At 38.0% G+C, this 17,173-nt stretch overlaps 1 protein-coding gene across 1 annotated transcript in view; it reads left to right on the top strand.

Moving 5' to 3' along the window:
• LOC108967729 (palmitoleoyl-protein carboxylesterase NOTUM) overlaps positions 1–15,534 on the top strand; it is a 27,942-nt gene extending 12,408 nt beyond the window's left edge. The window contains exons 2-5 of the mRNA XM_018931331.1: positions 12,972–13,106; positions 13,202–13,685; positions 13,813–14,316; positions 14,383–15,534. Coding sequence (XP_018786876.1) covers positions 12,972–13,106; positions 13,202–13,685; positions 13,813–14,316; positions 14,383–15,488 — 2,229 coding nt within the window. The 3' untranslated portion in view covers positions 15,489–15,534. The remainder of the gene's footprint in view (positions 1–12,971; positions 13,107–13,201; positions 13,686–13,812; positions 14,317–14,382) is intronic.
• Positions 15,535–17,173: the final 1,639 nt, after the last annotated feature.

The following is a 17,173-nucleotide window of genomic DNA, read 5'->3' as shown; positions in this document are numbered from 1 at the left end:
CTTAACTTTTCTATGTTTCCATTTTTGAAAAATATTTTTTTCTGCGTTATCATACTATTCGACTTTATTATTATTTGCTATTATTCCATAATAATTTTTTTTTCTTAACATTTTTTGTCTTTAAATTTACATATTTACCAACTGATTTTGATAACACAGACTTATAAAAAAGTTTGCATACATCTAGGCGCATAACTAATTAGTGCAGCTGCTTYTTTTAGCATTAAGTTTGCAGTATGAATAAGAGGAGTTTAAAAATTTTACAAAATGTCATAAAATCAAGGTGGTGACATATCTGATGATTGTTGTAATGGTTTTATAAAAATTCATATTTTTAACAAATACTTTGAAAAATTGTACACCCAATATATTTTATACCCACAGAACTCACATCCTCAAACTGCAACTCCATACTTCTTTCTTACTTTCGTCTTTATGCAATTTATCTCTTATACATATAGGTTTGTACATATTATATTTATATCCCAGTCACCTCTTGTCGGCGTCTCAAAATGCTYGTAAAGTTAACTCAAGCACGTTTAGCTGCGCACCCGACTTGCAAATTTCTTAAATCAATACACTAACAATCGCAGCCAAGGCGCACCAACCCACACACCGAGCCACATACATCATTCATTGATCGAAGCTGAAGCGCTGAAAAGCGCTGAGCAACAAGCGCTTCGCCGAATTGAACGCTAATTGGTTTATTATTAGCCGCGGCAAACGCGCAAGCTCACAATCACGACGGCGACGCAGCCGACGAGTATTGACTTTGACTTTAGGTGTTGTGCATAAAAGCAATTAGCACGCATTAGCTACACCAAACGAACGAGAAAATAATGAGCAAATGCACGAATTTACATATTTCGTGTGTRTGTGTGTGTGTGCWYGCTCCAACGTACTTACAAATGAGTCGAATGAGACGAATTAGCAAGTCAGCTTCTAAGGCAGCGCAGCGCTCATACGCCGTGTTGAACCGCGCAATTGAAGAGAGCGTGCACAGTTAGCCGCGAATGAGCGCAAAGTGCAAGAGAGCAAAGCAATAACACCAGCAGAAACAAGAAATTGCAAACGTTGAAGCAGCTGACAGCAACAGCAATAACAGCAGCAACAACAATAGCAACAACGTCGCATTGCATTCGGTAGTAGAAATTCAGTTTTGATTATCGCTAACATGTAAGTGGTATGCCGCGTAGCATTTGCGGCGCATGGCGGCGAACTTCAAACGCGGAATTCATAACGAGCGGTCTTGAGTGGTGTCACGATGCCTCCCCGCACAGCGCCGGCAACAACACCACGCGCGTTCGCTCAATGATAATGTTGATAAAATGTCATAGAAAGAAAATGAAAAATAAAATTAGAAAAAATTGCTGTAAAATAACTCTCGTTKCTAGCAGATGATTGGTTTTCAGTGGCGCCTGACTATCGCTGGTTCTAGTTTACACTTTGCTCAGCGTTGTTGTTGTTTTACATATTTATATGCCTGGTGAGGAAACCTTGACTTTGTGTGGAAATCGCTGGATGATATCGAAGCAAAATATATGGGAAAAAGTGCTAGTGGTMGGCTCAATATTTTGTTGTTGAAATCAATGAAGTCATCAGAGATAAGGAAGCTTAAAAGAAGGTTCGGTGTAAAATTMAGTTAAGTTGAGTTAGGTCATAGGATACTCTGCGTGCTATTTCAACTTCAGTCTTTCAAAAGTTAGACACATGTAGAGCCAACTTCGACAAATCGCGTCCGACAAGTAATGTAACCTCACCGAGTCGTGATTAATATTAACAATTTTTTTCGTTCAACAGAAAATTACAACTTTTTCCTTTAACGATAGCTTGATTTATTATACAGATTTGAACTGAAAAGCTCCGTAAAGCTCACATGATTTCGATTTTAACAAAAAGAACCATTTTTCGACAAGTATAGTTAGCTGGAGCAGCATGAATAAAATCACATACTTTCTTAAGAATGATAACTCTCAAATCTTTCACCCGTTCTTAACCTCTAAACACTTTCGATTACTTTTACAGTTTCTACAAACATTTCTAACGGTATAGGCTCCTTTCAATTGTTTTTACAGATAGAATTTTCAAAATTTGACTCAGATAAAATTGAACTAAAGTTTTTCTCTAATGAATATCGTAAAAAAAATTTAAAAATGCTTTTCAGCAAAAATGTCTCCACTCTTCGGAGACAGCTAAAGGAAGCTTCACAGATATGGCAGAAGCTAAGTTCCAAACCTGCAACGGTTTAGAAGCACACTTTTTTTTTTTTTCAGAATGCAAGGGCGCTAAATGCTCTTCTGTTGTTATTAGAATCGAACAAATGGCATTATTGTTGCTTTTTTTTTGTTTTTTTTTGTTCAAAAAGGCCCACAGTTTACATCGAAAGTGGTTAATTTTCATATTAAAGCTAAAATTACTGTCTCTTATGGAATTCCACGACTTCTACTTATAATTCCTAAAGTTTCTATAGTTTAAGTCTTAGACTTTGACATTGGTATGCTGTCTTTTTTTTATTCGATTTGTAATATTTTATAAGAACCTTCTATTAGGTACCCGGTACAACAAATAAGAAATTCCATAACATAACTCTTTATCGTCATTATTTTATAAATTCTCTTCACTCATCATTAAATATCTTAATCCTTTACTAAAAAAAAAACAAGTACACATTGGTTGCTTGCTTTCTTCAGAATTCGGATTTTGTTTTTAGAATATGAGGTGAGTGAAGAGTGAAATTTGTGAAAAACTTTAGCCTATATGCTCGATCTATAGATAGATAGATTGAGGTTTTGGCCTGCGACCGGCGATGTATTTTGCCCTCCCTTATATCAAACATAGTCACCGAGGTCCAGCATTCTGAACAATTCCAGTACCCTGCTGAGCGCGACTGAGGTGATGTGATATCTATCCACGTAGATGAACTATAAGGTCTTGAGCCTGCTTTTGCAAATTGCTGTTCAATCCATAATCAAGAGAGATCTAAAAATAGAGCTATAACAACTTCTATGAACTAGATTTAAACCCGATTTTCTAGAACTAGTAGTAACAGTAAAAAACTTTTTAAAAGCTCATCAATCTAAAAGTCTAAACAGTGAAAGCTCGCCAACACTCTTAAGATTGATCGCTAACTCTCTAAGTCCCTTAGCGCTCACAACCAACAAAACCGACTGCAAATCTACATAACTTTGCAGCTTCCATAATCTCATTAATATTCATAATAAATGCGCTGCTCTGGCGCCACAAAGACTAAATCTTATTTATGTAAATTGTTCGAATGTCGTCTAATCACTTAATCAGAAAGCGCTGTTTATTGAAATATGGCTGATTTGATTTGAATTTAATTAGGTATTTAAATGGTCGTAGGCTGTTTGCTTTTGTCGCCCAAAAGMCGCTCATTTAACATTGAAGTTGCTTTTAATTTTTGCTCTTTATTATTATTTCTGTCAGTTTTTTTGCGGTTTGTTTTAAAATTATGCAGCAAATATTTTTTTTTTTTTAGATTTCTCGCTTTATTTCATTTTATTTTTCACCACGTCAACCGTCGTGTCTTTTGTACTTTGTTTTATATTTATATTTTTATTTACTTTTCCCTCTGTCTCTTTTTTTTTCTTGTTCGCTTTGCTTTTGATTACTTTGTTTTATTGGCTTTGTTTTGCTTACGAGATTAATTTGGCGCATGCGGCCTATAAACTGTCGGCTAGTCGTCTGATCGGCTATCCAACCGGCCAAAGTGGCGGCAAAGATCAAAGCCAGCATGATTCGATTGAAGATTTGAAGCGATTTCGTCGGTTATTTACGCGCCGCTAAATGAACTAGTCAAAGTGGCAGCAACAACAACGCCACAACGCCGTTGATGACGATTGACGACGCGGCATTGTGCTGTGACGTCGACAGCCGCAAACGCTGTGGAGTGCTGCTGGAAAGCGTGTTGGCGTTGAAAAGAAATTTTAAAATAAAGTTCGAAAAAAAACGAAAATAAATAACAAAGCGTTACTTTATAAGCTTGTTCCATCTACGGCGGCATTAATTTGCATTTTCTACAACAACTGCTGACTTGCGTTGCGACGTCGCATTATGTTTTCCCTACTGGGTTAGCTAGACAATTAATTTACTGTCAATTACAAGTGCATTATACGCTCAAATACACATATATACTTGTATATTTTCGTTGTTTTTGTTGTGTGTGTAGGCAGTTCAAAGGCKCTTTGATGGATCTCTCGACAATTTATCTGCAACGCTTGTATCCAAACATAATCGCCTGGATTCGCTTTGGTCATTTTAAAATGTAATCAAAGCAGATAATTGAGGATTAATTACACCTTTCAAACAATGTACAGATTTTAGTACCAATATATTGGATTTTATACTGCAACTTGAAAGCACTTTTAGGCGTTGGCGTGTTTTGGAAGCGCTTTGTTTTATTAAATTGTAYATGTTCTTTTTATAATTTTTCTTTTGGAAGAGTTTAGAGTAACAATTTGGAAAAGTGCTTAGCTTTGAAGAATGTTCTGTTTGATTTTATTTCTGAATCAATTTCAAAATTTATACACGACGAGTGATTGTAGTAATCTGAAATCTTATAAAAAAACAAAATTGCTTCACGAGTGAAGGTTTCAAAACAATTTGTGAAATCTTCTTTAGCTTATAGACTATTTACTCTCCTACACCAATTCCAAATTCAATAYCTATTCCTATTAATTTTCATATTCATCATCATATTCCTTTTCCTATTCGTATTCTGTTCATATTCCTACTCCTATTTCTACTCGACTTATTATTGTCACTCTTCTTCCTACTAAAATGCCCATCCCTTCCCTTTCCTTTCCATTCTTTTGTTTTTCTTCCCTTTACTTTACTTCCTTTCTTTTCCTTTCCTTTCTTTTCCTTTAGATGCCTTTTCCTTTTCTTTAGATGCCTTTCCTTTCCTTACCTTTCTTTTCCTTTCTTTTCTTTTTATTTCCTTTCCGTTCCTTACCTTTCCTTTTCTTATYGTACGTATATCTTATCGTTTCACCTTGGTTCTTCTTCAGTATTTGCTTCTTTTTCWTTTTTAATCTATCTTTATTTCCTTTACTTTCTATCTTTGCTTTATTATTTTTCCTTTTTTAGTTTTCCATAAATAATTTATCTCTTCTTTGCGTCTCTCTTTATAAATATTATATTTTAACTCCCATACTTTCCTCTCAATTCTTTACCCATCCACCGTTGTGAACGACCCGTTACCTAACTTAACAAATCTGGAAAGGTTTTTCTTCAGAGGAATGCTTTSTTGTTATAGACGATACTTTGTCGTTAGCTCACCTATCAGTCACTGTATCATGGTTCCCGAAGAGTAGTTGTTCATTTCGCCATTACCAGAGTTAAGACTTAGTTTTACACCGCTTGAACTAGTCGTGAATACTTAAACCAGACATTCAACATACAAATAGTTAAGTAAGAATGGGAGATATCCGTCTGCAACCAGCRGACACAGTGAAATACCTAAGGCTCAGTTTGGATAGGAGCTTTCATGGAAACCGAATATCGAAGAGAGAGCAAAAAATCCATCGATTGCATTGTACTTCATCTTTCCATCATAGCACAAGTTATAACTCCGCAGATTCCCACCGATGAATTGCTCAGAACTCTCTCTCTCTCTTTCACTCTGTCATCTTACGAACGGTAGAAAGAGTTAATGACGCTTTTCTGACCAAGAACACCGCTTCAAAACTTCAACTATATTTATAGCACTACTAACTACCAAGAATAAAGAAAAAGAAGAAACGTCTTAGAAGCGCTTTTCAGTTGCACTTTTCATTAGACGCAACGAAGAACAGTAGCCGAACGCAAGTAATCGATAAGTGCACAAATTCACACGAATGCAAACAGCAAAGAAGCGCCGCCTCGCAGCGCAGCTGCAATGAAATGTCGCCAGCACAACTCAAAGGAAAATAATAATCACATCCGCATTCATCCGTCAGTGAAATGTCAGCATTTAACGCTTTCAACTTTTGAGCGTCACATTGTGGCATTTATTTGCCGGCGCAATTGAAATGGAAAAAGGCGTACGGCAGCATTTTTGCTCCACTTACAAATGGAAATAAAGGAAATCAAATGTGTAACGAAACTATGCTAAACTGCCGACGACGAAGTTAAGTGCAAAAATGAAATGGTAAATAATAATAATAAAAAAGTTGTAGCCGCTACTGCATACACAAAACAACAGCTGCTCGCGGTGATAGCCCGCAGGCAGTGTAGCGCGCGCCTGCGACGGCAGGATGCACTGTCAGCGTGAATGAGTTGTACGAACACCGGCTTGGCTTGGCGGCTGGTTGCTGCGCCTACTTTGACGGACTGACAGTAGCTGACTGACTGACAATAATTACATCATGATTGTGCGCGAACCGTTGCGACAACAACTGCAAGGCGGCAGCGCGGACGCGACCAATACACAGCGCGTCTGGATGCAAACGAACATATTTACGCGCGCGTGTGTGTACACGGAGCCTGGTTAACTGGTTGGCTAACCGCTCATTTCGGTGGCCTTTCATACACACACACACKCACACGCATATCTTTGTAGTTACTTACCTGGCGGCAAGGCAACTCCACTGTCATGTCGGCAAAACACTTTGAGGAATCCGGTAATTTATTGATGATCGCTATGATCAAAGGCATGCGCAGCGCGACAGAGCAAAGAGTTGCGGAAGACGAAAGGTAGCGCATAACGCAAACGAGGGTATTTCATGCCGCAGCATGATCAATCAACCACTTGTCTTGCGCTTCTGATAACAGCGTGAAAATACAGGCAAACTACTTTTGATTCTATAGAGCGTCAATGCGCCACAACGCAAYACTGACGACGATCTGTCACGTACGCTGCCACACCACACTTGATGATGCTGCTGTTGWCCGCCGTTGTCAGCTGCTTCCGCGAATTGCAATGACAACGAAACAAAAATGGGATGCGCGTGTGAAACGCATGCCAAAGCGCTACGCRATGATGCGGCGGCGTTCATAACAAAGCGGCGCGCAGCAACGCGGCAGTATTACTTGGAATTGTTTTGCGGTGGCCAACAATGACAGTTATTGGTGCGGCGCTGCTGCTGCGCGCTGTGAACAGATCATACATTTTGCCAGTAGCKGACAGTTCAGCTGACTGATTGACTGACAGATGACTGCTGGATGCTGCCGACTACCGGTCAGCTTTTCAAGCGCGCTGATGTGTCCGTGTCAATTGCGGCTGCGCGACAGCAACTCAAATATACGCAAGTATGCGTTTTTTGCCTTGAGCCACAGAAAGCACTTGTTGCTTGTAATTTGTAGCGCACGTCAAACACGCGCGTTGATTGATATGCCAAACAGTGTTCAGTGTGTTTTGACCCTCCCCTTTTTTTTTTTTTTTTTTGAATTTTGGTCACCTGTCTGTCTTTGCTGTAAGTGGATAGTTGTACTGAGAACACATCACAGCGGGTGCGCACAGATTTTCATACGTTGCGCGCTTGATTCCACACGCGATTGATGCACGTTTGCACATAACGCGCGCGCATTACATGTAGCGCAGCGTGACAGAGCACAGCTGGTTATCGATCGATGGCGGGCAGTTCGTTGACATGACACGCAGACGCGCAATATATATGACCTCAATTGGTTACAAATTACCATGCCGACAAAGCGATCGGGTCACAATCCGCTCGCATTTGTTTTATTTCATTTTTGCGTGTGCGCGCGCGCCCAATTCTGGTTTTCGTATTATCGTTTTTCTTCATGCGCACGCACGCGCACACACCTGTGTGCGCCGTCACTGCCGCCGCTGCTGTTATCGTTGTTGTTAATGACTCTTTTGTTGTCTGGGTCACTCAAGTTGGCTGGCGCAGGMACAATATATAAGTACTTTTGTGGCGATTTTTCGGTTTCAGTCCATTTCGATTTCAATTTCGGCTCTTTGTTGTTCCGCGCTCGCACTTTTATTTCGTCAACGCAGCGATAATTCAGTTTAACTTATTAAAAGCACTCATCGCAAATATACAAGGTGGAGAGCTTAATGTGGGATTGCGTTTTTGTTTTTCTTACTGGCGGCTTTGAAGCGCTTTGCCGCAAAGATCAATTGATTTCAATATGTGACTAATTGTGAGATTTCAAAAAAAAAACACATAATGTATTTATTTGTCTTTCTAATTATCAAATTTTATATTATATATTTTTATACAACTGAGTCGGGTTCACTATTTTTTCTATGTGTTATTTGAAAAAATGCCAAAAATACATCATTATTTTTATATTCTTCAAAAAGTTGCCTACATTTCCGCGCGCAATAGAATTGAAAAAATACTCAAGTCTCCTACCAATGAATTTCTACTCTATTTTTCTCACTCTTCTCGTTCCTCTGCCACRTTAAATCTTTACTCTTTTCACCCGGGCAAACAAATTGAGGTGGGTTAGCTCAATTTGTTTGCACGGGTGAAAAAAGAGTCCAAACCCAATAATCTTAAAAAAATCTGCAAGCGACTTGCGCCACCAAAAATACAATCAATAGCAAAAAAACTCTGTGATTATTTTTTATTTTTTTTTGTTTWTAGTCTGCGAAGTCAAGCGTCGAGGTACGCGTTGGCAAATGAAATCAAAGCGTTTGTGCCGCCACTTGAACTTGGTTTATTTTTATTACAGCAAAAATACTACAGTATTTGTTAGCATTGTTGTTTATTTTTCATTGTTATGKTTGTTTGTATTTTTTGGAGCATCGTACTTGATATGGTACGTGTGATGACGTTGATAGCGGTTTTTTTGACGACTTTGTTTTACGCAAATTGCTTTGACGGCCCACGAAAATTATTTATTAAGTACTCGAGTAAACATACATATATAATATATTTTCATGTACTACATACATGTATGTTAGGGAGACCAAAAAGTTATCTCTCCAATTCATAAGTAGAAATTAACCTATATTCAGAGAAAAAAATATCCCTGAAAGGAAAAATGTTTAAAAATTTTTTAAAGGTTTCTTTGAGCAGTTGTCACATCTAAAAAATCGATTTACATTAAAAATACCATAACTTTGGAACAGTTTAGAGTAGATTTTTTACAAAGTGAATCCTTGTAAAGCATAAAATAACCTAGAACCTGTACCTCATTGGTATTTTTTCCATACCATGCTGTTGTTGTTAAATGTAAAAATTTTTAATAATATTTTAATTGTTCACTTTTCAAAGCTCAAATTTATGAGTGTAAGGAAATATACCTAATAAGGATCAGTCCATTTCGACGTTCCCTATTACAAAAAAAAAAAAACACAGAAACTTTAACTTTTATTATCATTCGAAAAAACAACTTGACCGCGACTACGTCTCAGTTGGGCCATCCTTTGAGTCCAATTGTCGATGACTCCTTCGACCATTTCGGCCGGTAGCTGGCGAATGACAAGTGTACGGTTTTGCTCCAATTGCTCGAATAAATCCATTGATCGATCCGATGTGTGGGAAGCGGCGAAGCTTTTTGAAACCAAATGTCGCCAAGATCACGAGCTTTAATTGCAGGCATCAAATAGTCTGTTATCATGACGCGATAACGGTCGCCATTGACGGTTACGTTCTCACCGGTATCATTTTTGAGGAAATATGGAGATGAAATGGTAGCTCTTGAATCTCTTTAGGTTGCTCCACTTCAACGCCAATTTCGCATGTTTTCATAACCACTGACCCAGAAATATGCCTCTTCGCTGAAAAAAATTTAGCTCGAGAACGTCAGATCTTCTTGATCCCAAAGAGTGAAGCGATGTTACTTAGGAAGATCGAGCGGCTTCAGTTCTGTATTTTGTACGTTTTCAATTTAAGATCTCGACGTAAAAACTGCCAAGTCGTCCCATACATCACTCCGAATCGCTGCGTACGGCACCGAATCGACTCTCCACGGTTTTCATGTACAGGCTCAACTACTGTTGCTATGTTTTCTTCACTGAGTGCTGGAAGTGGTGTATTCGGCTGAATATTATCCAATCATGAATGMTGGATCTCAAGAAGCGTCTTTACAGAACGTAAATTTTCGTAATAAMGTAAACAATTTGTAAACGTTGCTCAGGCRTGATAAAACGCCGAACAATAATAAACAAATTAACATGACAGCTTGACAGGACTCACGCGTGATCAGTCAAAAAAGGCTACTGAAAAAAGTAGCTCTTCTTGGATCACCCGTAAGAATCCAAAACTCCCATCGACTCAGTCAAAATCTTTGTGAGAGCTTTATGATGAAACTGAAGAATTTTAAAACCGCTAGATGGCGCTGCAGGACAATATATAACAAAAACATAAAATCTCCACTACTTTGGTGTAAAAAATTCAATTTTCGGCAAAAATATGCAACTCAACTTCCTTATAATATTGCTAGGCTATCACACCGTAGCTATGTAATAGAGCTAATAAGGAACTGACGAAGAATTTAATTAAAATATTAGTAGTAGAAGAACTGAAGCCAAAAATACTTAAATTCTTAAAGATTCTTTAAGAACTCTTTCTTTATGTTCCAATAAAACCGAATTTCCTGAAAGCCAACATAAATTTTTCAAAAAACACAGTTTTTTTCTACGCTGCGTTCGACAATTTTAACAAAAAAGAATGTGAACTTCTCATTACTTCAAAGGAATGCACATTTCTGCCGCGCTATTTACGGACTTTAATGTGAGACTTCCTTTAACCGCCGACAATTGGGTCAGGAATCACCTGCTGTCACCTATTTTACAGCTATAAAAATTGCTGTTGCCCTTACCGAAGGCAGCGAAGGCAGGAAACAAACAAACAAATTACTCACGCACACACACACACACACACACACACACACACACACATACACAAAGCGGCAAAACAGAGAACCAAAAAGCAGCGCAAAAAAAATTTCAAAAGAGTTCGCTGCAGCAGACGGCACTCCTCAGCCAACCCACTGACCCCGCGTCCATATCCCATTCTCTGTCATTCAATAAATGACAGCGAAAAATTGCTTTCCACTCGAATGGCTACAGAAATATTGACGGTTATTCGCAATGAATTGCACCTCAATGAGTTACAGTTATTGCAGCAGTCGCTGTTTTGTTGCTGTTATGTTGTTGTTGCAGCTGCTGCTTTCGAAAAATATTCGCCAATACATGTGATTGTTGTTGTTGTTGGTCACTGCGGCATATTGCTGTTGTCCGGTGCGCAGCAATAAAGCGACAACAACATTTACAACGGCAGAGCGTTATTATAATAAACAACAACAACATCGTAGCTATTGTTTTTATTTTCATTACAATTCGTTTATTGTTTGTTGTAATTGCTTTGTAGCTATGTATGTTTGTATGTATGAGTATGTGTGTTTGTAGTTGTTACCGCTGCTGTTGCTCTACTACTTGCTGTTGTTGTTGTTGTTGTTGTTGGCTTTGTGCGAGTATCTCTTTAAGGAGGCGGTAAACCTCTTTGATCTTATCGCAGAGCTTCTTGCTCGCATTTTTGATCAAAGCAAGTTTTTCCGCCAAAGCGGAGGAAAAAACATCGAACAAGAAACAATCATATGAAAGCAATAGCAGTGAATTACAAAAAAACTAACCAAAAACAATAACAACAACATAAAAACAACAGCAACAACAACAGCGACAATTTGCAGACAATACAAATATTACCTAATAAAATGAAGAAGTTGAAGATGGCAGCAATGTTCCTGCATATGTACTATTTATTGATGTGTGTATGTGTGTACGACCTGATCAAAGTTGAGCCGGACTGACGAAAACCACATTTGAAAACAAATCTGTTCTAACCTCATCAAAGKAGGCTCCCAAGTCAAGCATGCCCACGGTTAATATGGCGTAGTCGAAAACGTTTTTTTGTATTTCTGATCAAACTTTAACTTACATATTTTTTTATATTTATAATGAACCAAATATGTACAATTTTATTCGACCACTTTTTGCCATTTGGACAGTTTATAGTAAAATGTAGGATCAATGGTTCGACCAGTGGATAATTCTTTTCAAATCGCCACTCAACTGTAACCTTTCGAGGCGTCAATCCTGGCTACGCGACCATTTTTCGAACTTCACCACGCTGGACCATGATCTGTTTCGCAAATTATTGTCGTATTTGATTCGACTCCTATTACCATTCGCTTATGTGACGGACCTGGTTAATATTTTTCATAATTTCATCGGCGTTTTCAACTCGTACCAAAAACATTAACCAAAATGTAGTGAGTTGATCTACAAGATATGTTAAGATTTTCTTCTCTCTTCAAGTACTGTTTCTTTAACTGCTTCSATGTTATTGCCATTAACAGAGATGGCTGAATGACTCACATGAGCCAAGTTTTCGATGACATCTCGACTTTCCCCAAAACCACTGGAAATACGAGTTTCAAATTAAGAATTTTTTAAATTGTTTTTCATGGTCAAGCTTCAAAGCAACCTAAAAAGTGTAMAAATTTTGAACAAAATTTATCGAATCGGTTTGGGCGCGCAGTTTATATGAACCCGTCCGGGTCAAATTTGATCTTGAAGTATACAAAAATATGCCAAAAGTATCGACAATCATTTTGTAATTTTTTAAAGAGACGATATACATACATATATACACATAAGAGTGTGTTTGTATGTATCCAAAAAGTTATATATAAATGCAATCGGTAATGCCGGTGTGGCGGAAGAGCCATGCGACAAGACAATATGAAAATAAACAACAATTGTAGACAAGCGTCTGACATATTCCTATACACATAACATATACATATACGCTGTTAAATGTCAGCCGGCTACRAWATCAATTTCATTCACTACAATCTGTTTCCGCGATTCGCGTTTGACTTTTGAAGGTGTGCTCTYGCGTGTAAATATGCTAGTGTTTATCATAACAACACGTGCTCACGCTTTAGCTAGAACACACTATCTCTCCCTCTCATGCGCACCCTGAATTTCTCACTTCGACTTTATAAAATTTTAATAGTTTTCTTTCTCTCTCTCTCCACTTTTACAGCACAACAACTCAAACGTCAACAAAATTAATAAGATCAAGTGCAGTCAGCGCCAACACGGTGATCATTTATGTTCCACAACGATCCACAAGCACTTGTGTACACAGCGTAGCATTGCCTACTTAGCGGCGCACAAGGTTCAGTGCATAACATTATTTCAACAGAGCGTGTTAGATGTGTATAAGAGACAGTGTGTACACAGCGTAGCATTGCCTACTTAGCGGCGCACAAGGTTCAGTGCATAACATTATTTCAACAGAGCGTGTTCATCGCATTACTTTGCTTGGTGTTAATACAGCCAACATATGCGCGCTCCACAAAGGCACATCGAGCGGCGAAAACAGCATTAGTGGCAACCCCGCCCATGGCGAAAGCGCTGGTTGGCAACGCCCCATCCGGTACTTTTTTGAACTCCTCGAATATTATGATGTCGGCGAACGAGAGAAATTCGCTCGATGTGGGCACCACAAATAAACTCGCCACACCAGTGGTGGAAAACCGGCGCGCGCTAAAGCTCGTACAATTCAATAATATGTCAGTTGTGTGTAATGATGGCTCGCGCGCTGGTTTCTATTTGCGCAAAAATCCCAATTCGAAGAAATGGATTGTGTTTCTGGAGGGCGGCTGGCATTGTTTTGATGCGCGCTCATGTCGTGCGCGTTGGTTGCGGCTGCGCCACTTGATGACGTCCACGCAGTGGCCCGAAAAACGTGATGGTAAGTAGCTTAATCATATTTAAAGTGCGCTGACGATTCGCTCCAAGCGCTTGCGCTAATGGCACACGTCTTCCAATTCAATCTGCGTCACTAAGGAATTAAAGCAATTTCTGCGTTTATTTTACAGTTGGTGGCATACTCTCACCTTTACCGGAAGAGAACCCCTATTGGCACAGTGCAAATCATGTGCTCGTGCCCTACTGCAGCAGCGATTCGTGGTCGGGTACGCGCGACACAATCGACGAGAACGCCAAGTTCCGCTTTATGGGTGCTGTGATCTTACGCAACGTCATCGCCGAACTAATTCCRCTCGGTTTGGGRCGTATACCGGGTGCAGAATTGTTGCTGGTCGGTTCGTCGGCTGGCGGTCTCGGTGTTATGCTGAACTTAGATCGCATAACCAATTATCTGCAACAGGAACGTAAACTCATGGTGACTGTGCGTGGTGTAAGCGACTCGGGTTGGTTTCTCGATCGTGAACCCTACACCCCAGCTACAGTCGGCTCCAGTGAGGCAGTGCGTCAAGGTTGGAAGATGTGGCAGGGATCACTGCCGGAAGCGTGCGTTGAACAATATCAAGCAGAGCCKTGGCGTTGCTATTTCGGTTACCGTCTATATCCAACGCTAAAAGGTAAGAACATACTATATTTTCTGCTAATTTTACATATCATTAATGAATATTTGTCACAATACACAGCACCACTCTTCGTCTTCCAATGGCTGTTCGATGAAGCACAAATGCGCGCCGACAATGTGGGCGCACCAGTTACGCCCCAACARTGGAACTACATACATGAAATGGGSGGCGCGCTGCGTTCCTCYTTAGACAACGTCACAGGCGTGTTCGCGCCCTCTTGCATCGGCCATGCAGTGCTCTCCAARCGCGATTGGATCAATATYAAAATCGATGATATTTCTTTACCATCAGCACTCCGTTGCTGGGAGCATTCRACACGTCCACGYCGTAGACGACATAACATCGCTAAACAAAACCATTTGGAGCAAACCGAACAAAAACGCCATCGCTCCAACAACGAGCATCAAAGAATTCCACATAAGAACCGTATATCCAAACAACACAAAGGGAAGAAAGATAACAACAACTACGAGCCACAAAATGGCACACATCCGCGCTTAAGTAAAGCCGAGCGTGAAGAAAGACGGCGACTACGYCACGAACGTCAACAGCGACGTCAACGTAAWCAACAACAACGCAACAAGAACAAACAACGCAATCGACACGAGCGTCGACGTAACGAAGCAGAACGCAAGCGTAACAACAATTTGCCACCCAGCGACAACGCCACCGCTTTATACGAACAACATCCCAACAAAAAACAACGYAACCATAATAAACCGAAAACAAATGGTGTGGAGCGTAAACACCGACCCGGTCACAAGTCACGTAAGGAACGTAAAGAGCAACGTCAAGAACAACAATTGAAACTACAAAAAAGCGGYAAAATCGAACGACAACATGAGCTGCAGCACGACGAACAAGCCATCGAGGCGACAACACAATTTGACCTACACAAGAAACACATGCGCCGCAATCGTGTGCCRCGTGTGCCCGAGAAATGCGCGTTACGTCTGCTTGAGCGCTGCAGTTGGCCGCAATGCAATCACTCCTGCCCGATGGTCACGAATCCACTGACCGGCGAGGAGATGCGCTTCCTCGAGCTGCTCACCTCTTTCGGTYTGGACATCGAAGCCGTTGCCGCGGCATTGGGCATTGACATGCAGACCCTAAGCAATATGGATCGCACCGAGCTGATCAATCTGCTGACGCAACAAGCGAGCTGATCGTCGGTGTAAATACAAGTGCTTGTTTGTATGTGTGTGTATGTATGACAGTGTATGTGTGCTGGTGTATTCATAAATTATTTGTAAATATTAGCTGCTATAGTCGTAAATAGTTCAAAGTTCAAATTAATAACGTAAGTGTTGTGTGTGTGTATGCGGCGGAAAGGTTGAGGCACAGTGTTGGCAAATAGGTTGTACTACGTGAGCTCTAAAATAGATATCTTATATTTATTATGTATTGAAACCATTTTTTGCTTCCAACTATAAGTTGTATTTTATAGTATTTTTGTATTTTTGGTAATTACTTAAAGACAAATATTTAACCCAGTTGTTAGGACTAATTTATTGTTTTTGTTGTAAGCGATTTTAGTTTAATTTCAGTTATATGCATAAGTTTTAAGCCAAAATGAGAAAACGGAAATATTCGCAAAAAAAATAATGAGTGAGTTCGAGAGCGTGAGAGTTTATGAGCGCTTATCACGTAAATAGAGACAAATTTTTGGCAAGGAATTTTGCGCTGACTTTTGAGTTTTGAATGAAGGGAAAGAAAATTTTACAAAAATTTTCCAGCATTGCAAACTCGTTTCTTTCCTCAAATTTTTTTTAATAAAAACTTTTTTTCAGTTAAATTTTAAATTTAAAAAAATAATATAATAAAATGTTATTCTAATTTGAATTTTTTATACAAAATTAATTAGCTTAATTTCGTTTTTTTAATTAATATGATTTACAAGAATATAAACTCGACCTTTCATAAATAGTAATATATAACAAGATGAAAAAAATATTGACGTAACCTTAAAATTTTAAAACAAAATTAAATGTTTTCTTTTTTAATATATTAATTTTCAATTTTAAAAATTTTACTTTTTATAAATATCAAGAGCAATAAATTACTGAAAAAAATCAATGCAAAGGAAACGAAAATTTTAAATTTATAAAATTAATAATACACAATATAAATTTAATATAAAAAAAATTAACTTTATAATTTTTTAATGAATTAAATTATATTTAATTATTTTTATTAATTATATTAATTTTTTATTTTAATTAATTAATTAATTTTCAATTACAAAACTTCGATCCTTTATAAAAAAATTATGATTTTTTCAAATATTTTAAATTACAAAACTTTCTTACATATTATTCATATGCTTCAAATACCATTAAATAATGAAACTACATACAAAATTTAAAACTTTAGATCCATTCGCTACTGTTGTGCTCATATAATCAARGGCTCATTAGTCAAATAATGCTACTCGAACTCACTCGCTAACAACGCATTTATATTAAAAATAACTCGAAATATCACACTATACTCAAAATATAAAAAAAAAAAATCATTTTATATACACGAATATATACACAAATTGCAACAATGAGACTGTTACTTAATTAAATTATTATTGTTAACAAATTAACAAATTAATTTTACAAAAACAAAAAATTAAAAATGTAATAAAAAATATGCAAAAATTAAAATTATAACTAACAATAATTAAAAAATTAATTTCGAAATTAAAAAAAAAATTATTTCTTTGAAAAAATACAAAAATGTCTAAAAAAAATAAAAATATAATTAATAACGATTAAAAAAATGAATTTCGAAATTAGAAAAAATTATTAATTTTATGAGAAAAAAAATAAAAAATTACAACTATAATTAATAACAATTAAAA

The sequence above is a fragment of the Bactrocera latifrons genome, unplaced genomic scaffold (assembly GCF_001853355.1).
Source record: "Bactrocera latifrons isolate USDA-ARS-PBARC rearing strain unplaced genomic scaffold, ASM185335v1 scaffold_197, whole genome shotgun sequence".
Classification (NCBI taxonomy): Eukaryota; Metazoa; Arthropoda; class Insecta; order Diptera; family Tephritidae; genus Bactrocera; species Bactrocera latifrons.
This window is presented reverse-complemented; position numbering and strand designations above follow the sequence as displayed.